At 36.4% G+C, this 26,193-nt stretch overlaps 1 protein-coding gene across 4 annotated transcripts in view; it reads right to left on the reverse strand.

Moving 5' to 3' along the window:
- LOC145286344 (protein O-glucosyltransferase 2-like) overlaps nucleotides 1-26,193 on the reverse strand; it is a 109,649-nt gene that overhangs the window by 37,616 nt on the left and 45,840 nt on the right. For all 4 annotated transcript variants that reach the window (XM_080135278.1, XM_080135277.1, XM_080135280.1 and 1 more), the window contains exon 3: nucleotides 24,706-24,926. In XM_080135278.1, the coding sequence (XP_079991404.1) occupies nucleotides 24,706-24,926 (221 nt within the window). The remainder of the gene's footprint in view (nucleotides 1-24,705; nucleotides 24,927-26,193) is intronic.

Consider the following 26,193-nt stretch of genomic DNA (forward strand, 5'->3'; position numbering starts at 1 on the left):
ATATCACATTTTGTTATATTTCTAGTTATTTTTACGCTCTTTTTTATTGTTATTTATTATTATTTCTGTTGTTAAATCTTTTGTTATTGCTCTTTCACTCCAAACGATTTTTTTTATTGGGGTCAGGATATTTCCTACGTCGGCAAAGGCGTCTGTCAGCTGTATGATACTGAAGAAGTCTGCTTCTACTGTCACAATTATTGTTGAAGATTTTGTAGAAAAGGCTTGTGAATATCTGGAATTTCTCACAGACAAAGTATTATACTTGAACAACCCAGATTGGAGGAATCTTCAAAAAAAAAAAAAAAAAAAATTTTCTTTTTGTTATTGATCGCAAGACAAAACTCATTGCAACACTAGCCATGAGATCAGAAAGGATTACAAAGAGTAATGGGTATAATACCTGGAGTGCCCTTTTTAAAACACCCAAAGAATACATCACTCTTTTGAAAAAGGAGGTAATTGCTAAAGTTGGAGTTCTTGAACTTGGCGGTCTTTATTTATATATTTAGTTATGTCCCTTGTCTCAAGTGGATATTCAATATGACGTCTGGCCAACAGTAACACGTGTTTATCCTATGTCATGGGAAGTACTAAGTGAACTAACATTGGTAGCAGAGCATATTTCTTTCGTGTGACAGATATGTCTGTTCAACTTACGTTGAAACACAATTGAAAGAAACATGGCGTCATTTACAAAATAGCCATCTCTTTTGCAGAGTGAAGAAATGTACACCAAGTGGAAACAAGATATAAGTATATGGTCTATCTTCACAGATTTGCCCAAGGAAAAACAGGGCCCAGCAGTATTATACGAGAATGTATTTGACACTTAGACATCACAGATATTGGCTGAACTGATGGATTAAAAATAATTATGGACAAGTTGGACGAGATATATTTAAGGGACGAAAACACAATGGCATACATATCATTTAAGGAATTTTATTCTTACAAAAGAGCTGCTAGAATAAATATAAACGACTTTTTGGTGCATTATGATTTTTTTGTACCAGAAATTACATAAATATGGAATTTCTCTGCCGGAAGGATTCGAAGCATGTTTTGCTTTAAATGCAGCGAATGTATTGCAAAAAAATTAAAAATTAGTGAGGATAACATGTGGAAGTTTAACTCACGCAGCTATGAAGGATACTTTTAAAAAAGTGTTTTCTGATATTTCTTCATTGGAATGCAAAACAGTTTTCACTATCAAGGAAGAAATTGAAATTTCAATTGGAACAGAAGTAAAATGGAACAAAAATTCTATCGAAGAAACAAAACAAATCCGATGGACAGACATGGTAGGACAAATATGGTTCTATTAGTCATTTTGTCAATGACTGTACTGGTTTTAGTCCTAGAAATATTAACACTGTTGTGGATTCAAACCATGTATACCTCCTATTAATTAATTCCAAGTACTGTTATTGAACATTGATAAATGTTTCTAATATAAAAACGTCCAATCTTGTAAAAGAGACACTGGGTATGGTAGATTCTACGTTTCTAGAACTGTTACCGAAGAACTTTGGTTCAATGTATTTTTTGGGTACATTAAATGACCGAGATAAGTGGTTAGTGAAGACTTTTAAATCTAACAGGACATTTTGTTTTGGTAATGGAGAGAAGGTAAAGGCAATTAAAGTAGTTAAATTTCCTGTAACTATAGGAGGAGAAAAAGTTGTCAGACCATACATAGAGGCTGACATCATCAAAAATGATTTACCCTTGTTATAAATCAATGAAAACTGCTGGCATGATACTAGATTTAAAAAGTAACAGCTGTAAGATTTTAGTCAGATATATAAAATTGAGAGACAACTTCTGGACATTATAGTCTTCCATTGATAAATATACTTTTGCAGGGTGAAAAGTTACCAAACTTTGTGTTACATTGTGAAGCTTTTAAAAAAATGCTCTAGAATGGAGAAAACAAGGAAGGCTGAGAAATTACATAAACAGTTTGCTCATGCATCAAAAGAAAAATTTGTATCATTGGTGAGAAGTAGTAAGGCCTTTCATGATAAGGAGGTTTTTTTTTTTTTTTTTTACAAGGTGGTCACCATTTATCAAGGCCTGGAAGCTACTCAGGGATAAGGGTTATTGTAAGTACAGCACGTTAGTGTGAAGATTTAATAAAGTGTCTACTTAAGGGAGCGGTTCATCAGGAATCTGTTTACGTTGGCCTTGAAGACATCCAGGTTGTAGTCAGGTGGGAAGCAGGCAGACGGAACAGTTCCATAGGCATGCAGTTCTAAGAAAGAAGCTTTGTTCATGGAATCTACGTTTTAATTTAGGCATAGATAAAGAGTGGGGAAAGTTTTTGACAGTGGATTCAGCTAGACGGGTGTTTTTCGTAAAAGATTGGCGAGGGGGGGACCAGAGATTGGAGTTCAGACGAGCACCTGCCATGGAAATAACGATAAAACAAAGATAGGCTTGCAACGTCTCTTCTGTGGGAGAGAGGTTGCAAGGAAGAGAAAAAGGCATCACCCACTAAACAACGAAGTCTATTTTGTACTCTGTCAAGGCATGATAGGCTGTTTTTAGCAGCTCCTGGCCAGATATGGCAGCAGTATTCCATCCTTGGATGTACTTCGCTTTTATATAGATAGAGAATTGCATCAATAGTGAGATATCTTCTGGAGCGGTAGAAGGATCCCACCATCTTTCCAGCAACCTTGGCAACAGACTTGATGTATGTGTTCCATTTCAGATCAGGAGTGAAGATCAAGCCCAGAAGCTTGTCAAAACATGGGGCTTCTCCTAGACGAGAGCCATCCATCACAATTGATGCCAGATGGGGATCAGAGCGTTGATAATATAAAGATAGGAGTTTGGTTTTAGATGCATTAAAGGTAACCAGCCACGTCTTCCCCCACTGAACCACGCGCTCGAGATCAGAGGATAGAGAATCAGAGAGAGCTTTGCCATTTACAGCCTTTGATGTGTTGCCGTAGATGGTCGTGTCATCAGTATAGATGTCAACAAATGATTTAAGTATACGTTTTGGGAGATCATTGATGTAGATCAGGAAGAGAGTTGGGCCCAGGATGGACTCTTGAGGGACTCCAGCATTAATACTGCAGGCCTCTGATTTTTGTCCATCAACCACTACTTTTATGAGCCTATCAGAGAGAAATGATTTAATAATTGAAAAAACATTTCCAGTGATACCGTAGCTGGAAATCTTGTGAAGTATGCCTTTATGCCATATCTTGTTGAAGGCCTTTGTATATGTCAAGAACAATTGCCCGTGAAAGGAAGACTTTGTCAAGAGATTCACTAATCCTATGAGATATAACCATTAGCACATCTGCTGTAGATCTAGCAGAACGGAAACCATATTGTGTGTCACTAAGAAGGTTATTTCTGTTGAGGTGGTTGACTATTTCTCTATTTAATATGGATTACAGCAACTTACTCATGACAGACAGGAGACTTATTGGTCTGTACTGAGAGGGAGAGCACTTATCACCTGAGTTCTTAAATACAGGGCATACTGATGAGGTTTTCCAGGGTGTTGGAAAGCACTTCTTAAGGCAACGCTTAAACAGTTTCATAAGTATGGGAGCAAGTTCTGGTTGAAGCTTTTTTAACACTATAATTGGGATGCCATCAGGGCCAGTTGCTTTACTGGAATCAAGGTTCTTGATTAGCTTGGCGACCTCATGCACAGATATTTGTATATTACCTCGCGTGTTCTGTGTTATAGGAGGAAATATGAGTTGATGGCCTTCGTCGCATAGGGTAAAATTAGCTCCAAAGTTCTTGGCAAAGAGTTTGGCCTTGTCTGAAGCCGACGAGATGACCTCTGGTCCATTGATGATGGTTGAGATAGAACGCACACTTCTATTCAGGATTCTATTTGTTATTTGCCAAAACTGGTGGGAACCAAGCCGCTGATCAGCTATTTTGGATTTAACAGACTGGGCATGTAGCGCTCTTGCATTTTTTATTACTCTTTTACAGTGGTTGCTGGTATTCCTGAAAGCAGCTTTAGTATCAGTGCATCTATTACGTTGGTAGCTATGGAAAAAGTGATTTCTGTGCGCGATGGCAGCAGCACATTCTGGCTCTTATTAAGGATTCTGTGATTTGTGTTCAGTGTTTAAGGCTTAGAAAACCCTCTTTTCATCTAGTGTTGGGATGGGGTCTTGGAAATCGGTTTAAGGATACTGTATGTATGGACTTAAAAGAATTCAGATATAACCAATGCTTGATTTTACATCTCATTGACGCATCCGTTAGGTACTCTGCTTTCAGGCTGATTAAAACCAAAGAGTGAAGAAATTATTAGCAATATATTTTTAATGTGGATAGAATAATTTGGAGTTTGCAAACGCGTCTTGAGTGATAATGGGTGAGAATTTAGTAATGATGTTTATAGAGAGATGAATGAAAAACTGAATATTGAAACCTGCACTGCAGCCGCTGAAAGTACATTCAGTAATGGCACTGTGAAACATCACAATCTAATATTGGCTGAAGCAATGGAGAAAACATTGGAAGATGAGAAATGTGAACCAAAAATAGCTTTGGCTTGGGCTGTTAGTGCCAAAAAAGCTCTTCAGAATGATTCTGGTCATAGCTCAAATGAGCTTGGTTAGGATCCAACATAAATACGGTGTCAGTTTTGATAGACCAGTTACCTGCATTAGACGCTTCAAGAATCAATTTAAATCCCTTACATTCTGTGAAAAAAGGTTCATGACAGCTGAATCAAGTGAAAAAATTTAGATAGCGCTGCAATTTAATATAATACATATGCGGATGAAGGATTTGTGACAGGCGATTTATATATAATAGTATGCAGATGAAGGATTTGTGACAGCATTTACTATAGAAGACAAAACTATAAGGATGGCGTGGCCCTGCCAAAGTTTTCGGTAAAAAGGGTCAATGGGTATTGATCTGACATGGAAGAACATTCTACAGTTTTGAAAGAGGAAGTTGAAGATCATCATGATGAAAATTCCAATAGTAACAAGGAGGAGCTGAAAGACAATACTACAAGGCCAAGTAAAGGGAAAATAGTGGAATATAAAATTATAGGACATAATGAGTGGAAAAAAAGGAAAGATTATGAGTACACAACCAAAATCAACTGGAAATTATGGCCATTGGTGGAATATAGAAGCAGCTGCATAAAATGAATGTGTGTATTAATTGGGATGAGGTTGATCAGTGGTGAGAACTTCCCCAAATAACAGAAGGAGATCATGAAGAACATGTTTTCATCACAACTGAACAAGAACAAGTAAAAGATGTGATTAAAGCAAAAGAGAAAGAAATAAAAAAAAAAACATGAAACCTATGAAGTGTATGAATTTGTCCCTAACATAAGTCAAAAATACATATCAACAAGATGGGTGATAACAGAGACAGTTAAGGATAACAAAATGATAATGAAGACTCATCTTGTAGCACGTGACTATCAAGAAAATTCATATAACCTAAAAACAGACTCTTCAACATACAGCCGTGAAGCTATGCGTTTTGTAATGTTAACAATCTCTGTTAAGAATTGGCAGGTGGAGACCCTTGATGTAATGTTATGACCCTTTAGGCTGTGATTATAGCATAGTATCTGTTAACTGTGGCAAGCGGGGTCAACGGTCAAAACATTATTATTGTTGTGTTCTTATTAATTGATTTGAGCGACGGATGGTCACTGTTTCAGTTATGATTAGAAGAATAAACAATTAAATTGGGGAAGAAATGATTGACGTGTGAATCGCAAAAGGAATGTGAAAATAGAAAATATATGTAAACATTATTTTGGGGTTTTGAATAAACAAATAACTAGCTGTGGACATTAGGTTGGTCTGAGCCACGTAATTAGGTGACGTAAGAGAACACGTGATGTAGTTAGTTTTGGAGAGATTCCGAGAGTTGAGGATTGACCACCAAAGCGGACAGACGTCTAGACAGGGGTGGACAGACAGCTAGGAAGCGAGCTGTAAGAATAGAAAATGTAGACAAACTGCAGATTCTGTGAAAACCATTTGAGACAACTGTAATAAATTTATATTATAAAAATATAAAGAGTTGTTTTATGGTTTCACAAATAAGAACAGATGTCTCAATTGGATGGTGCTGATCGCTTCATAGTTCATCACAGAGCAGCAGGAAGATACAAAAGAACTCTTCAAGAAAAAGGTATGAAGCATATATTATTCTTCTTATATATGAACTGTAAAAATATCCCATATGATAAGTCTGATACAACATGATTCACTTTACACGTCAATATCATGTCCTCCTGGGTAAACAACATACATACGATTTATACATTTATTATTTGTCTGTTAAAAGAACAATATCTTACATCCACTAGATAACACATGACACGTTTTAATATATTATCTCCTCTAATATAAATCAATATACAACATTGATTTCACCTCAGCATTTTTGCAAGATGATATGGTAGAAAGAGAGAGCAGTATTTCCCAGATCACCATCTGAAGCATGTCCAGAGTGGAAAGCTGAAAAGATGTCTGGCAATGTACGTAGATGACTTTATATTTTGTGGAAATAATTATTTAAAAAAAAAAAATGTGATTTCAGAATTAAAGAAAATATTCAAGATTGGAATGCATGGTAATGAAACTGTCAAATTTCTGGGATTATGCGTTAGACAAACAGAAGATGGGATCATTATAAACCAAAACAATTACGTGTCATCTATTTCACCAATAGATATAAAGAAAGATCTTTAAGGAAAAATGATGGGCTGAGTAAAAAGGAGAAGACATATTTAAAAAGACTAACAGGTTAAATGATGTGGATACCTACCGAGATTCGATCTGATGTATCATTTGATATGTGTAAGATGAGTAATACCGGAAAATCTCCTAAAGTGAAGTTAATTTTTGAAGGCAAAATGATGGGCTGAGTAAAAAGGAGAAGACATATTTAAAAAGACTAAATGATGTCAAATGATGTGGGTATCATAGAAGGAAAAATGATGGGCTGAGTAAAAAGGAGAAGACATAAGGAAAAATGATGGGCTGAGTAAAAAGGAGAAGACATATTTAAAAAGACTAAATGATGTCAAATGATGTGGGTATCATAGAAGGAAAAATGATGGGCTGAGTAAAAAGGAGAAGACATATTTAAAAAGACTAAATGATGTCAAATGATGTGGGTATCATAGAAGGAAAAATGATGGGCTGAGTAAAAAGGAGAAGACATATTTAAAAAGACTAAATGATGTCAAATGATGTGGGTATCATAGAAGGAAAAATGATGGGCTGAGTAAAAAGGAGAAGACATATTTAAAAAGACTAACAGGTTAAATGATGTGGATACCTACCGAGATTCGATCTGATGTATCATTTGATATGTGTAAGATGAGTAATACCGGAAAATCTCCTAAAGTGAAGTTAATTTTTGAAGGCAACAAGTCACTATTAAAGCTTAAATCAAAATCAGGATCCATATCCTTTCCACAGCTGGGAATTTCTTCAGATTTCAGTGTGATTTGCTATTTTGATGCTACCTATGCCAGCTTGGAGGATGGTTCCTCACGGGGCAGATTTATCATTATGTTTATGGTAAGATGAATAGACTTGTTTCTACATGCTGCCCATCAAAAAAACTTGACCAAGTAACAAAGAGCCCATTGGCGTCTGCGAGTTTTGCACTCAGTGAAGCTGCTGATGCAGATATCATGATGAAAGAAATTTTCAGGCTACCCAAATTGCCTGAAGTACTTTGCAAAACAGACAACGCATTTTTGTTAGAGACCTTAAAATCTTCAAATCTTGTAAGTGACAGACGTTTAAGAGTTGATATAGCCAAAGTAAAGGAAATGTTGGTAAAGTAAGAAATTCAGATTGAATGGATCAAGGGACAGAAACAGGTCACAAACTGTTTGACAAAGATTGGATCCTCTACTGAAATTGTAAGAAACTTGTGTTAATAAACCATTTTCTTTGTGTGTTTTTTTTTTTGAACTTTGACTTGCACCTGATACCAAAAGACACCAGCAACGTTAAAGTTGGAGTTATCGAACTTGGTGGCCTTCTGCGATCTATTTAGTTATGTCCCTTGTCTCGAGTGGATATTCAATATGATGTTTGGCCAACAGTAACATGTTTATCCTACATCGTAGGAAGTACTAAGTAAACTAACAATAATTAACAAGGATTATGCATTAAGAATGGAATACCTGGGTCGGAGGAGGACCACTGTTTCAGTTTTTGGAGTCCCTCGTGTGGTCCGTGGTGTGGTCCGTGGTGAATACTTTTGCGCCTTCTTCTTACAATATGGGGATATCACCCGAGTGAATGAAGATAAGTTTAATGAAGTATGGTCCTTTGACATATTACTAAACAAAGATATGTTCTTAAAAATACCATACTATCTAGAAGTTCGAGGAGAAAAACTGCCAATCGTTGTAGCAGGTAGAAGACCTATATGTTGGATTTGTGGAGAACCTTATTTTATCGGGGCACCTTATTTTCATGTGCTTCACTAGAACGCCGGTCCAACCAAATCCTAAATATAGGGTTCTTGAGCATTTAAAACAAAAGATAGGAGAACTGATCAAAGACAAGACCAAACCCTCAACCCCCTCCCCTCTAAAAAGCACAGCATCAACCTTAGCAAAGACGATAACACCAGATGAATTTGAAAAAGATTTCAATTTGATAAACAAGTCCCCTTAAAAGATGGCTGGAAATTAGTTCAGAAAAAAAAAACTCCCTAAAAAAAGACATACACAAAATCCCTCACTGAACACAAAAAAATGGAAATAATGTCAAGCAAGGACCCTGGGAGTAACACATTTAAAGAGCTTGTGATCTTTAATAAAACATTAGAAAATGAAAAACTAATGGTGGAAAAGGAAAAGAAAAAAATCTCAATTTTCTGATTCTCTGTTCCCAGAACCTAGTAAAACTAGTAATCCCTCTCATGAAAAATGCTCCTCAGCCATAAAAGTACCAGCCCCAGTTAAATCTTCCCTACCTGCACTAGATAATGACCTCATTAGGCTCACCAACCAAAACAAAACAAAGACCACCCAAACCCTTCCCGTTTATTACCCTCTGCAAAACACCCCAAAATACACCTCTCTTCTCCCCAATGAAAACTGACATGCCACTATGAACACTACCGCTCCCCCTGTCTCTAGTACAGACAAGAAAAAACAAAAGACTACCTCTATGGAAAGAGAGGCTTGAAAAAAATCACTTTTTTACACCAGTAAGGACATATGCAAAATAACACCGGAGAAAGAAACGATTATGAAAACTAACCCCCCCCCCAAAAAAAAAGAATATAGACGCCTCCTTTCATTTAAATCAGTGGACAAAAAAGATATTACAAACCCAGAGAACTTCCAAAAAGTCAAGAGACTATGGTGAGGAATAGGAAAGAAGCGAATGGTATTTGGACTATGATGGAGGAAACCAATAATGCTTTTGACGTATTCCCTCCTCCAGCTTTCTTTAATGACAACGACTTTGTTGAAATTAAAAAACATTGTGTAGAGAGAGACTTCATTACATTGCACCCATCTTTGTATAGGGCAATAAAATTAACTTTTCTCTTGGACATTGGCGGTCTGTCCCCAGCAGAGGGCATCACTAATGAGATGACCCATAGCTCCGTGGGGACAGTCATCAGAATTTTGACACCATCAATATTTGTTCAGGAGTCTGTCTCAACTCCAAGTTACCACAATGGCCTTGAAATTAGCTAGCTTGTATGCCTGTGACTTGAGCGAAGCCTCTTGTAGACTTTGAGTAACACGTGACCTTCAACATCTCAAAGTGGATATATGCTGTTTCCAGGAGACCCACTACATTCCTAGTGATTATCGGGGTGTGCTGCTTAGAGACTTTCAACTCTATTCAGCACATTTTGATGCCCACTCGACGGGGGTCTTCTGGCTAGTTAAGCACACGCATAATGCATCATGCGTCCCAGTATTTGCAGATCTTGAAGGAAGGCTGTGCGTGTTGGATGTTACCATAAAGGATGTGGCATTATGATCTATTGGGGTTTATGCACTCAATAACTTTATCGAGCTGGTTTCTTTTTTTTTCAGTGGATCGCACCCTTCATGAATTCATCTGATAGTTTTAGCAGGAGACTGGAATGCAATCTTGGATCATGATTTAGATTGCGGGAGTAACTCCTTAAGGGCTACTAACCAAAACTGGGATGTTAAAACATTGTGAGTCTTTATCGACAAATTTGATCTTGTCGATAAGTTTCAAAATGAAAAACCCAGGGACATAGTATGGACTTGAGATGCGGCTCCAATTCAGTGCAACTCTCACATTACATTGATCATGTCTTAGTTAAAAGAGTCGACCTTGGACTTTTACATTGTCCAAGTTTCCACAATATAGTTTATCCAGATCACAGGCTCGTCTGGGTTTGTGCAAATTTAGATAGTGTTAAACATAGGATGGCTATGTACTAAAAGTTCAACAAGTTGTTGTTTGATTTGAAGGACTTCCATGAACAACTTTTACTAACTATACAGAGGGAACTTTCAGGGGCTATATTTGGAAATAAGTGGTGGAGACTTCCTAAAAAGTTATTAGGTCCTTCATTGCCGATTATAGTTGCCAACTCAATCTTAGTTCTACGGTAGCAAAAGCAACACTAGAATCTAGAATAAAACGGGCGGTGGAGGAGGGTAATAGTAGTAGTTATGCTACAGTTAAGGCTGAACTGGACTACGTTGATAACAGGGAGGACTAGGGACATGTAGTTAGGGCTAGATTACAAAGAGCGCTGAATGAGGCAACAAACATGGCCGCTCCACTGCATGTGGAGGAGCGTCGACGGTCTACTGATCTGACATCACTAGTGTCACATTGCTGGACGGATGAATCGTGACCACAAACGATGGGATTTGGAGGGTTATCACTCTCATTTTCAGGATCTCTTCACCAGGATGCCCGGACGGAAAAAAACAACCATTTTAGTATTTAGCTAGATAAATATATAAAGATTCTTGTAAAAATAAATTTTATTCATTTTTATTCATTAGAATAGTATTTCCCCAGTACACAACAAATAGATAAATATATAAAGATTCTTGTAAAAATAAATTTTATTCATTTTTATTCATTAGAAAAGTATTTCCCCAGTACACAACAAATAGATAAATATATAAAGATTCTTGTAAAAATAAATTTTATTCATTTTTATTCATTAGAAAAGTATTTCCCCAGTACACAACAAATAGATTAATCAAAAAAGTTATTTTTGCTCTAGAAATAAAACATCGACTTCAGTTCCATTGTTGGATTTTTAAACATAATAAACATGGTTTTTCATATGTACTTTTATCGCTAGATAAAAATGTAAAAATAATTTTTTTCTGTAGAGATTTCTTTATATGACTGAAGTGCATTGCTGTACATTGTGGCATACCTTTTGGCGAACCAAAGTGGCGAATTGAAAGTTAGCATGCTGGTGTCCCAAAAGTAATTACCCGAGGATTGGTATGTAAAATAAGAAAACAGTGTTGGGAGAGAATAGTTAATAAAGTCCGTCTCATGTCAAGAATGCGTTTCTGCATCAAAACGTACTATTCACAAAAGCATTCTTAACATTAAGAGGGATTTCTGTTAACTATTCTGTACCTTTTCTCTTTGAAAAAATGTTAATATTTTTTTCTCACAATTATACACGTTTGGTCGATTGTTAGATTAATTTGTGTCACTGTAAAAGAACAAATTGCAGATACTATACTACTACTACTACTAATAATAATAATAGCAGCAGCAGCAAATATATTAATCCCTTTAGCTCCAAAATGAGATTCTACATTTTTAAATGATTATGTATAATAAATTTCTGAATTTAACACAAACGGGGATTTATTTTTTCCCCCGTTAGAACTTAATGTAAGCAAAAAAAATAAAAAATAAAAATAAATAAATAAAATGTTAAAAAAAAAACAACTGAAATTAACATATCATACATGCATGTGCGTGGAATATGAATCTATCTCCTATAAATAGCTAGACACAAGCATGCACAATATCAGGACAGAGAATTACCTCCCACCTAAAATATGGTCACTCGTGTTGGAACAAAAAGTCTCAAAAACAAGGCGATAAGTGTTGATTTTCTTAAACTCATCTTAATCCTAACAAATGCTAACTCTTATTTTTTCTCTTGTTTTTATTTAAATATTTATTGTCTTTATTTTTGGTTGTCTGGTGAACTTTCTCTTTTCTTCAGTGTAAAATCGCCCCCCCCCTCCTCAAACGAGCAAAACACCGTTTCACTTCTATTCCAGCCTACATGTTTAACTCCAATGCTCTGAACTAATGTAAACGAGTGATAGCATAATAAATTTCTCAATTGAACACAAACGGGGATTTATTTTTCCCCCCGTTAGAACTTTATTTAAGTAATATACTTAATATCTACAATTACTATATGCTCGTTTGTGCTAAAAAGTGGCCTCCTTGCTATCTATATCAAACCACTGAATATAGATTATATTTTACTTTCAACTATAGTTGTAACTGAAATGTACAGCAATCTTAGTTACGAAAACTGAAGTTATCCACCTTCATTAGAAGAAGAAACATATTTAATATCTACAACTTCTATTTATTTGCATCTACTGAAAATTTGCCCATATACCTATTTACTTAATTATACATACGGAATACGCCATAACTTACAATTCACCTCCAGTTATACCCGTACTGTATTGCACTTACATCCTAACCCTCCTGTCATCTAAAATATAATCTGAGCACAAAAACAAAGAAAAAAATTTAGCTTAATTCTTGATACCTGGTCATACTGTAAAGTTATCCTATTCCTAAGCTAACATATAAATAAAAAAATAAATAAAAATCTAAAGGGAAAATTCTTAAACCACATTAACTCCTTTCTAACAAGCCTGCTTGCAAATATAGTTGCTTCCACTGCATGAGCTTTAATCACCCCCTCTTCCAGTAACAATGAAATAGCAATATTCCTAAATAACTTTGGGAGTGCTTGAGTGCCACATATACCAGTGCAATTAGATTGGGTTGACCTTCGTCTGATGGGTTGAGGGTACCGGATTAACAGTTCCTGGCTGCTGTTTCCGACTGATAGTACAGGTGCCCTAACTCTTTGGTAGCGCTTAGAGCAGATGCTCCATCAACAGTTGTAAAATATTGGGATGTTTGTAGTGCCATGTCACGCATGGAAAGGGACCTTGCACTCATCCCCGATGGGCTTTCCTGAGGCCACAATCCTAGTTGATGAAAGGTCAGCTGATGGTCTACTTGTGTTGCATGTCTGGTATTCGGTATAACCACTTGTTCAGCACCTGCTACCAAAACTGAAACTCTTTACAAAAAAAGGACAGTACAATAAAAAAAATTACGCTTAAACCAGGCTTAGGTTCAAACAAAATCAACTTGCCTCCTCCCTTGAGGCTTGCATTTACGAACATGCGTGGGCTTAGAACTTGGATGATGTTGAAGCATTTCTCCTAACAAACACCCCGGATATCTTAGCACTAAGTGAGATTAACCTACACTCATCAATCCCCTCTAATTACTTTAACATGCCTGGATATCTCCCACTTTGCCATAAGGGCTCTGACAGACCTATGCACGGACTTGGAGTTTATATTCGTAATACCCTCCCCTGACTAGAGAAACAAACCTAGAATCGGACGACCAAGCCTTTATGTGCATTAGACTTAACATGCAACATAACATTAGCTACTTTTATTTTCTCTACCGCTCTCCCTCGACCCAGGACTGCACCATAATAAACAAAGTCTCTGACAGCATAGATACAGCATTCTCCCTCGACACTAGCGCACAAGTACATGTATTTGGTGACTTCAGTGTCCACCACAGAAACTGATTTGGATTCTCTACTTACAGACACAGCTGGAAGCACAATGCATAACTTCTTTATATCTCACTCCCCATCACAGATGGTTACATTTCCAACCTATTTCCCAGACCAGCAAGAACAACATGCTTCACTTCTAGATCTGTTTCTGACCACAGTCCCTGATAATTGTATAACGAATGCCACAACCCACTTGGGAACACTGATCATGCAGTGATAATGGTTGAAATCGCCCTAAACTCTAGAGCCAAAACTGAAGAGCCAGTGCTCAAAAATGACGAGATATTACAAAAAGGCTGACTGGGAAGCCATCAGGGATCTCATCAGAGATGCCCTATGAGGAAATATCTTTTCTCTTCCTGCTGAACAGTGCGCAAATGAGACCACAGAATGGTTCAAAATGGCAATTGAAGCACATATTCCCATGCGGAAATTTTATAGCAAGCCCCACTCTCTCCAATGGTTTACTTTTATTTGTGCAGCTGCCATTGCGTAAAGGCAACATGAATACCACAGATTTAACCGACATAAGTCCAGTTCAAACAGACAGAAGTATATAGAAGCTAGAGATAACTGTAAGAAAGAAATAGCGACACCTAAGAGAGAATTAACTGAAACCACCAAAAAACGCATCAAAGCAAAAAAATTAGGAACCCGTGACTTCTGGAAAATTTACAACAGTATATTAAATAATGGGCAATCAACAATTCCCCCACTAACCAACAATCATGAAGTTGCTAGCTCAGCTACCGAGAATGTTAACATGCTTGCCAGTTGGTTTGCCTCCAACTCCATACTGAACCCTGCTAACCAGTCTTCAGACGTACCTCTCCACCATACTGTATATCGATACTCTATGGATGACTGAGATAGCTTCCGTACATTCATATCTGATCTACCTCTGCATTCCATGTTTAAAAAGGATGTGTCCTCTATAGTGTCAGACCTAACCGAATGGTTAATTGTAGGCATAGACCAATTAATACCATCTAAAAAATTCCAACAAAAACCTAACAGCTAGCCATGGTTCTCCCCAGAATGTGCTGCTGCCATCATGCACAGAAATCACTTTTTCCATTGCTACCAATGTAATAGATGTACTGAGACTTAAGCTGCTTTCAGTACTGCCAGCAGCCACTGTAAAAGAGTAATAAAAAATGCTAGAGAGCTATATGCTCAGTCCATTAAATCCAAAGTAACTGAGCAGCAGCTTGGTTCCCACCAGTTTTGGCAAATTGCAAACAGGATCCTAAACAGAAGCATGCGTTCTATCCCAAACATCAATGGACCAGAGGTCATCTCGTCAGCATCAGACAAGGCCAAACTCTTTGCCAAGTACTTTGTAGCTAATTCTACCCTATGCAACGAAGGCCATCAACTCCCCGTATTTCCACTTATAACAGACAGCATACTATGCAACATACAAATATCTGTGCATGAGGTCGCCAAGCTAATCAAGAACCTTGATTCCAGTAAAGCAACTGGCCCAAACGGCATTCCAATTATAGTGTTGAAAAAGCTTTAACCAGAACTTGCCCCCATACTTACAAAACTGTTTAAGCATTGCCTTAAGGAGAAATGCTTCCCAACACCCTGGAAAACCTCATCAGTATACTCTGTATTTAAGAATTCTGATCATAAGTTATCTTCCTCTCAGTACAGATCAATAAGTCTCCTGTGTGTCATGAGTAAGCTGCTGGAATTGATATTAAATAGAGAAGTAATCAACCACCTCAGCAGAAATAACCTTCTTAGTGACATGCAATATGGTTTCCGTTCTTCTAGATCTACAGCAGATGTGCTAACGGTTATATTTGATAGGATTAGTGAATCTCTTGACAAAGGCTTCATTTCTAGGGCAATTGCTCTTGACATATCAAAGGCCTTCAATAAGGTATAGCATAAGGGCCTACTTCACAAGATTTCCAGCTACAGTATAACTGGAAATGTTTTCTCAATTATTAAATCATTTCTCTTTGATAGGCTCATAAGAATAGTGGTTGATGAGCAGAAATCAGAGGCCCACAGTATTAATGCTGGAGTCCCTCAGGATTCATCCTGGGCCCAACTCTTTTTCTGATCTACATCAATGACCTCCCTAAACACATACTTAAATCATTTGTTGACATCTATGCTGATGACACGACCATCTTTGGCAACACATCAAAGGCCGTAAATGACAAAGCTCTCTCTGATTCCCTCTCCTCTGATCTTGAGCGTTATGGTACAGTGAGGGAAGAGGTGGTTGGTTACTTTTAATGCATCTAAAGCTCCTATCTTTACATCATCAACGCTTTGATCCCCATCTGGCATCAATTGAAATGGATGGCTCTTCTTTTGAGGAAGCTCTATGTTTTGACAAGCTTCTGGGTTTGATCTTTACTCCTGATCTGAAATGGAACACGTACATCAGGTCTGTTGCCCAGGTCGCTGGGAAAATTGTGAGATCATTCTACCGCTCCAGAAAATATTTCATTGCTGATGCAATTCTCTATCTGTATAAAAGCCAAGTACGTCGAAGGATGGAGTACTGCTGCCACATCTGGGCTGGAGCTGCTAAAAACAGCCTATCCTGCCTTGACAGAGTACAAAATAGACTTCATGGCTTAGTGAGGGATGCCCTTTTCTCTTCCCTGCAACCTCTCTCCAACAGAAGAGACTTTACAAGCCTGTCTTCGTTTTATCGTTATTTCCATGGCAAGTGCTCGTCCAAGCTCCAATCTCTGGTGCCCCCTCGCCAATCTTTCACAAAAAACACCCGACTAGCTGAAACCACTGTCAGTAATTTTCCCCAAACTTTATCTCTGCCTAAATCAAAACGTAGATTCCATGAAAAAAGCTTCTTTCTTAGAAGTGCATGCCTGTGGAACACTCTTCCGTTTGCCTGTTTCCCACCTGACTACAACTTGTATGTCTTCAAAGCTAACATAAACAAATTCCTGATGAATCACCCCTAAAGTAAGATACTTTATCAAATCTCCAATATTAACGATTACTACAATACTATCCCATTGATTACTGTACTCGCAATAACCCTTATCCCTGAGTGGCTTCCGGGCTTTGATGTGGTGATCTCCATGTAAAAAAAAAAAAAAACACCCCCTCCCTGATTTTCCTTTGCAGACAGACGCCACACTAGACGATCTGAAAATCACCCTATCTCAGGTGCATGCTATCATAAAAAACTTTGACACTTCAAAAGCATGTGGACCTGATCTCATCTCGGCTATGCTATTAAAAAATGCTCCAGTTGTCTCCAAACTCTACAACAAATGCCTTAATGAATCTTGCTTTCCTGCATGTTAGAAAACTGCTTCTGTGGTACCAGTTTTCAAGAATTCTGGCGAAAGAACTGACCCAGTAAATTCCGCCCCATTAGCCTCCTCCCACTTTTCGCCAAAATATTTGATTTCATAATTAACCAAGCTCTAGTCCATCACCTTACAGATGCTAAACTTCTGACCAACCAACAATATGGATTTAGACAAGCCCGTTCCACAGCAGATATCCTAACTATAATCTCTGAACATATATACCATTCATTGGACAAAGCAGGGAAGGGTAGAACAGTAGCTCTAGATATATCTAAGGCTTTTGACAGGGTATGGCATGAAGGTCTTCTCAGGAACATCAGATCATATGGCATCACTGGCAGAATACTTAACATAATTAAATCCTTCTTAGATAAGAGAAAAATCCAGGTTGTCCTGGATGGTCATACATCTAAACAATATGATATAAATGCGGGAGTGCCTCAAGGGTTTATCCTTGGACCTCTCTTATTCCTAATATTTATAAATGACCTCCCTGACAAAATTGTCTGTGAGATGGGTATATATGCTGATGGCACCACACTCTATAACAGACATAACAAGAAAACAAATGAACACATATCTAAAGAAATGGCAGAAACACTAGAGGATGATCTCCAATGTGTAGTAGAATGGGGACAAAAATGAATGGTCACCTTCAATGCTGCCAAGACGAAACTTGTTTCCTTCAATAATTACAAGAAACCTTCTCTACCACCAATAGCAATGGCCAAAGATTCATTATCTGAAAGTACTTCCTTTAAACTCCCCGGCCTAACGCTCACAGGAAACATGAGTTGGAACAATTACATTGAGATCATTGCCAAGACTGCTGTAAAGGAGGTAGGCTTTCTCTACTGTGCTAGAAAGTCCGAAAGTATACTGTACCTCTTATAATGCCACCATTCGCCCATGTATGGAGCATTGTTGTCATATTTGGGCTGGTGCATCTGCTACTTGTCTCTCACTCCTAGACAAGGTTCAAAAGAAAGTCGCCAACCTGATAGGTCCTGAACTGTCATCTAAGCTTCAGCCTCTGTCCCACCGACGAAATGTTGCGTCCCTCTGCTTGTTCTATAAGTATTTTAATTGTGAATGCTCTGACGAACTGCAAGCACTTGTGCCCCCCCAACATACCCGACAAGCAGCTTAATCCCACCCCTCCACAGTGAAGATATCTAGATGTAAGAGAGCTTTCTACTCCAGTAGTTTCTTCCCCAGAACCGCTAGACTTTGGAATTCCATTCCGGCTCCGTGCTTCCCCAACTGTACTGACATGCAGAATTTAAAGTGTAACGTGAACCAACATCTTACTGCCCAACTCCCTACCTAGTATCCCAGTAGCTTATGTCCCTGATAGTAGCCCCCTACACCAAAGTGGCAATGTGCCTTGCTTGGGGTGAAAATGTAATAAAAAAAAAGATTATGTGGTGAAAACAAAACAATTATTTTAAAATTTTGTGTTGGGAAACTGTTTTGCACATAAAATTAACGTCAAATGATACTCATTTCCGGCCCATTCTTGCTTAATCGCTCAAAAATTGAAAATCAAACAAAATACTCATACAGCATAACATTTTCGATCAATTGTTAACATTTATTTATTTGTTTCTACCAGGGTTTGTTTAATTTTCAATTTTGAGCAGTTATCAATGGTCCTTCTGACAGGGTTGTGGGGCAGCCATTTTTTAAATTCTAACTCAAAGAGGAGACACTAAATTTGTTTTAACCAAAAACACGCTTCAAAAGAAGTTTAAGCACAAATAAATTTTTTTCAGGTATGTAGAAGAGTCTTGCCTTTGGTAACATTTATTTGTTGTATATTTGTTTATCATTTCTTTTCTTTTTCTGTTAATTACTGTGATAAATGTCCCAATCCTATTCTTCTTTTTGGGGAAATTTAAATGTAGATATAATTTCCTTTTTAATAAAGAAAATCTTCAGAATATTTTCTCTTTATATATTTTATCAGCCCAGAGATTTACATCTATATTTTTACTTGTGTCCAAAGAGAAGCGCCATAAAACTTTAATTGTTTCAAAAGAAGTCGATGACAGACATTGCTAATGTACAGCTGGCGCCAACTAAATTGAAAAAACCACACCAAGAGCATTTAAAGGCTTTTAATAATCAAGTGAACTTCCTAGGATGGGGGCATATAGACCTAGTTTACAAAGAGAATAGGCAGTTATCTCTCGATAATGACCAATAAATAAAATAAATCAAACTGTGAATCAATGTTAAATTTGTAAATGAGATTTATAACCCATTCTGTGGCCCTTCTCAGTCTTATTTTGTAAATGAACAACTTCTAATAAAAAAAACAATTTGTGCTTGTTTCATTTTTTATTGTTAAAAACAAAATTAAAAGAATTGGTTTGGAATCAGAAATTAAGCTATAATTTTACTGATTCTGATACCTCAAAAAGTTCCCATTTTTCTGTTTTCCAATTCCGATTCTGATTAATCGCCCCAACACTAATATATATACACACAGACACCCCCCCCGTCATATATATATAATAGTAAGAAAAAAGCTGTAAAATAGAAGTTTACTATTAGTTTTTATTATTCGGCAGAATAATCCAAAACTGGTGTGTTAGGTAATCCTTAATCTGCGGAATTTCAAAGAATGCTAATTCTTCTCATCAGAGGAAAACATTTTGCAAAATAATCAGATAGGAATGCTTGATATTAGCATTTCTGCGCATTTGCTGGTTACTACATGAGATAAAACTAAAAAATTTATGAGTTTTAGTCATAAAATATAAGAATCTAAATATGGAAACAATTCAGCCGAAGAGTTCTTTCAGAAATATTTTGAGAAATAGTCAATTAGATGCATATAGGTTTATAGCCAATTGATACATATGCATACATATGAGCACACATGTACATATATAGATCCATAAATATATATTTGAGTCAGAGTTCAACATTAAGACAAAAAAAAATATAAAATACATATATATATATATATATATATATATATTAATTTTATTTATACAAACATTAATGGCTACATATGTGCATACATGTTTCTGTAATCACCCTCGTTGGGGGATTACGTCTTCAGGCCAAGAATTACCGTCAAAAGTGACGTTTCCACCAAATACATTTTTCTATTTCGTTTATCAAGTTAAAATACAACCTGGGTGGGAGTCAAAAAAAAAACAAAACAAACAAACAAACAAAAAAAAAACGGTAAAAGGATGAGTGAGGTCTTTGAAGATAATAAACATCTTTTTTCTTTTCCCCCTCCCCCCATCAAACCTAACTTTTGGTTTTTTATGGCATAGGGTACTTGAGAGTTTAGTTTTCTTGTCTTAGAGTCTGTAAGTTAATAACCTTAGCTATGGTCAACCAAGTACTGACCGGTGCCTTTTAATCTACCTCCACCCACACATACATGCAACACACATATAACACACACATACACAGACACCGCCAACACACACATACACACATTAATACATATATTCAAAAGCGAATCCATGCTGAACGCTCTTTGTTTTATTTACTGAAACTAGACAATAATTCTGAAACTACGTTGAAATAAAGTAAAAATTACATTAAGGTAAATAAAACAAAACAAAAATAAATAAAAATATATAAATAAGAATAAAAATAAAATAAAATTAAAACAAATAAACCAACAAAATATGAATAAATATAAAACCCGAAAGTTATCTACACCCCACATGTACCTATATGCGTGTATCAATACACTTATAAATGTTTACATTTATCTACACCCACGCATATATACACACACACAGAGACATAATAGTATTTTTCTTTACTTATGCAGCGTGGTAACCTCTTCGTATATGCAATATTATGCTACCCGAATCCAGACGGGTGTATATGTATATATATATATATATATATATATATATATATATATATATATATATAAACACACACACAACAGACATACACACATACCCACACATACATACATATATAACATATATATAAACAACATTCGGACATCCATACATTTTTGTAATCTATATTGTTACAACAATTCTATACGAGGCAGCCTATTCTAATAGTTCAGAAATATACATGTATATACATACATCTACATACAATAGACACAGAGATACATCCACATACAAACATACACACACACATATAGATACAGATATATGTATATAAACATACAAACATACATGCATACATAAAATACACTTATACATACAAACTCACACAAATATAGACATATACATATATACATGTATACATGTACCGTGCCACCAAATGATACATCTAAAGTAGAAGCAGACATGAATACATTTACTATATAAATTCACTTTTTCTATCAAATTCCACACGTCTAGTTATGTTTCATGGCCTCATCCGCTTGTTACACTTTCCTAAGTTGTAGGTTTTTTCCGTAAAAATTGACACTACGTAAAAATTTATATTGAATTCAGCATGAAGTTCATAGGGTTATCCTCATATTTAACAAACATTCTTTCGATGGTAAGGCAGATATACATAAGATGTATCACGATACAATAATAATATATAATAACATATGACAGAAATCAGAGTATTTAGGTTATACAAACCGAGTATATAAGCCTATATATTGTAGTACTTACCTTCATCTTTGTTTATTCACTCTAATACCCTTATTCCCTTTTCTTCCATTCACCCTTCATTCCTTACTTTCTTTCATCTATTTATTTCTTCATTTTTTTTTTTTTTTTTTTTATATATATTAATAAATTATTTTTCCTACCCGGGTATATAAAGATCATATATCCATACATGCACACACCCAAAAATATCCATATGCATACATTATTACGAGCTTCACTCAAAACGATCTATTACTCATTTGGTTCAAATATACCTTCATACAGGTACTTATTTCGGCTAGTAATACCATAACTGCTCGATGAAGTAGAATATTAAGTGACTTACGTAACCCATACGGGTATGATTATAGTTGCGACCTCACTTATCCTCTTTGTGGGGGGTTATTTGATGGGGGTTAGTTGTACTTATAGCAGTTCCAGTCTCCTAATTTAGAGTTCCTTAAGTGCGTGTATTCTGAAATGTTTGCAGGATATAGCAGTTTCTTGTTTAATATTCAATAATTTTTCTCTGTCTTTAAACCTAGTTATCTCAAGTTTTTCTGATAAGCATAATAGACATGGTGAGTTCAATGAGTGGCAAGTATTAGCCCTCCTAATAATCTTCCATTCTATACTAGGTGTTTTATTTTCTCTAACTAATTTCCAGTAATATAACGATAAGGAAGTGTCCTTTTCATATGTTTGATTATTCATCGAGCGTGTATGTCAATAGAATCTATTTTTGAAAGTTATTTGGGTACTCCCTATGTAGAATCTTTCGTCCCTTGGGTTCTCCACCGGGAATATCCTTGCTTGGTATACCACCGATGAGGTCAGACATTCATTTTTTATTGGGCATTCCTCAGGCTTTTTACAGTTACATTTATTCACCGCAGTGTTTGCACTAGTATTCTCACCTTCTCTATTAGTCGTCTTTAAAATTCTTCCATTATGCTTTTTTATAATCCTTTCCAAATTATCACTACAGCTATAACTTAATTTTAATGTATTTTTATTAAATATTTTTATGTAATATATTATTTGGTGGGAAATGCTTGTTAATAAGTTGTAAAAATTTTGCACCAAGTTTTGTTTTCAACATAATGTTAAAGGGGGGTGTGAACCAAATAATTTTCCTACCACGATTTCTAGATCCATTTGTGCTAGTGTTATTTACTTTATATTTTATCTCTATGTCTTTATGTATTTGGTGGAAATGTCACTTTTGACGGTAATTCTTGGCCTGAAGACGTAATCCCCCAACGAGGGTGATTACAGAAACATGTATGCACATATGTAGCCATTAATGTTTGTATAAATAAAATTAATATACCTGCTCTGTTCACTCATTGAGCACTATTTTGGTAGACACATGTTGTTTCATTGGATGTACTTCTAGGAAACTAAACTCTACTGGCTATATATATATATATATATATAAGTGGAAAACATTAGTAAATAATTATGCCAGTCCCTTTAAGAAACTCGTTCCTTATCGTTGAGCACTTTCAGGTGAATTAAAAGTTGGTCAATTTAGCTCTTATGCACAGATTCATATAATGATTGGATCATGCTGATAGACGTTGGAAAGCATTTAAAGAATGTTTAAATTCAACAGTATTTCTTGCAGTTAACGGTACCCGATTGGATTAAGTCCTTGCTAATGAAGCCAGAGATGGCTTCTGTCACCGAGTTTGAATCTATCGACTGGTGTCAATGATGACACCCTGCACTGATGATTCCTGAAAGGATGAAACTCTAGTATCTGTAGGTATTTAATAATTATTATAGTAATTATATATATATACACACACAGGGTGGAACGTTAAAATTATCGCTCCTGGAAAAGATTACATGATCCATTTTCGTTTGATGAAAACCAATTTTCTTTTTTAGTTGTTGCCATCTACTAGTTGGCCAGTTGTGTACAAATTCCAAGAGCTGTAGGAGCCTTCTATCATGTTTGAAAATGGCACAATATTCAATGAGCGAGATCAGAGATGAACCGCTGTACAACTCATGCTTTCTACCAATCCAAGTTATGACAACAGGACCATTGCCAACACCCTAAAATGCAAATCCGGATGGTTCAGCGCTTGAGGGCACAGCTCAACAAAGTTTTCAACCATGGTTATAGTTTTTAGTGTGATTTCAAGTGAGGGCCATATCATACCACCTCACATCTTTGAAGTCGGTTTGAAAGTCAACACCAAAGTGTACCTATATGTGCTGAAGAGTGTAGTGAACCCCTGATGCAATTAGGTGACCGCTGGCAAGCCCTGAGTATGGTAGCATGACTTGGCACCGATCCATAAGTCCAAGGAGACCCAGGCTTGGCTTCAGAAGGAGTGCTAAGACTTTGTACCCTTCTCTGACTGGCTCCCTCCCCTCACCTGAACTCGCTGAATTTCGTTTGATCATATGTTGAGAACACCAACATGACCTCCCACAACACCAAAGCTAGCCTGATCGTCACTATCCGCCAAGTTCCCACCGGCATTGTGGAAAAGGCATGCTCCCAGTTGTAAACTCATATCAAGGTAATGATTGAAGCTGAAGGTGGCCACATTGAATAGATGTCAGCTCTACTACATAATCAAGTTACTTGATTGATTTTTAGAATAAAATGTTTAAATAACTCTGTAGTGTTGTTTTCTTTAGAGCGACACTTTTATCGTTTCACCTTGTATATATATATATATATATATATATATATATATCATGAATTATATAAACAACTACTGGAAAATCTGGTTTATTCAATACATATGACGGTTTTTATGCCTTCCACAACTATGTAAAACTTAAGAGAAAACATTTTTATATTCATGAAGATGACATTACAAATGAATAAAGAATGTATTTCGATTTAATTATATCAGTTCAACATATACTGTGTATGCTGGTTTCACTAGAGAATAAAAGCAAAAAGAACAGTTGCTTACCTTGTTATTAATAATCTTGTAATGGCAGATACTATGAACTCCATAATCATTATCAAACTTTTTTATGGCATCTGAGGTAAATCGACTCATATTGAAGCCATTCTTCTTCCATGGTTGAAGATCTTCCTCAATTTGTCCATAAGAAGATGGGCAACCCATTGTCTTTAACCATTTTGTAAAACTGAGAGCAGGACAGTTGCACTGCTCATGGTAGACATGACCTTCAGAAGAACAAGAATGGATAATATTAAGGCGTGTTTATTTATTCCGTGCAATGAAAAATATATTTCAAAGTATAACAGATCAATGAAAATACTATTTCAAACTTAAGCATGACAGACTTATATGCTATTTAAAACTTAAATATGACTGAGCAACGAAAATGCTATTTCAAACTTAAGCTTGGTTGAACAATGGAAATGCTATTTTACATTGAAAACCACACCCAGTTTGTAATTCTCCAGGAAGTGAGTGACAAGTGGCAAATCCTACAAGTTGGCTTTCAAACCAATGAAAATCTCTTACATCAAAATGTTGTCATGCTTTTCTATCTACACAGCTTTAATACACATGACGTCTCGGTAAAATTTATATCGCTTTCAACAATATAAAATTTATGAGTAAAACATGTTTTTATATTAGAGGCCACAAGATGAACTTTGCGAAAAGAACAGCTAATAAAGCTTTATAAAGCTGTTATGTTCCTTCTTCAAATGAATGAATCATTGTAAAAAGAGAAATGTATCAAGTTGACAAGAAAGTTCTTGCGGTTTTTAACTTTTAAATTCAGCTGAACATATCTTAGTTTAGCATCTGTAAGATGATGGACTAGAGCATGGTTAATTATGGTCTCAAATATTTTGTCAAAAAGTGGGAGGAGGCTAATGGGGCGATAATTTGCTGGGTCTGTCCTTTCGCCAGAATTCTTGAATACTGGTACAACAGAAGCAGTTTTCCAACAGCCCGGAAAGCAAGATTCATTAAGGCATTTGTTGTAGAGTTTGGAGAGAACTGGAGCTACTTCGGCTGAGCACTTTTTTAATAGCACAGCTGGGATAAGATCGGGTCCACATGCTTTTGAAGTGTCAAGGTTTTTTATGATAGCATGCACCTGAGTAGGGGTGGTTTTCAGATCATCTAGCGTGGCGTCTGTCCGCATAGGAAAGTCAGGTAGGGGGTGGTTGGAAGGGTCCAGTGTGGAGTTGGAGGCAAACCGACTGGCAAGCATGTTAGCCTTGTCGGTTGCTGAGGAGACAACCTCGTGATTGTTGGTTAGTGGAGGAATTGTTGATTGCCCATTATTTACTACACTGTTGTAGATTTTCCAGAAGTCTCGAGTTCCTAGTTTTTGTGCTTCGATGCGCTTTTTAGTGGTTTCCGTAAATTCTCTCTTAGGTGTCGCTATTTCTTTCTTAACGTCATTTCTTGCTTCTATATACTTCAGTCTGTTTGAACTGGACTTATGTCGGTTAAACCTACGGTATGCAT

Source organism: Euprymna scolopes, chromosome 10 (assembly GCF_053919585.1).
Source record: "Euprymna scolopes isolate OS-2025 chromosome 10, ASM5391958v1, whole genome shotgun sequence".
NCBI classification, from domain to species: domain Eukaryota; kingdom Metazoa; phylum Mollusca; class Cephalopoda; order Sepiida; family Sepiolidae; genus Euprymna; species Euprymna scolopes.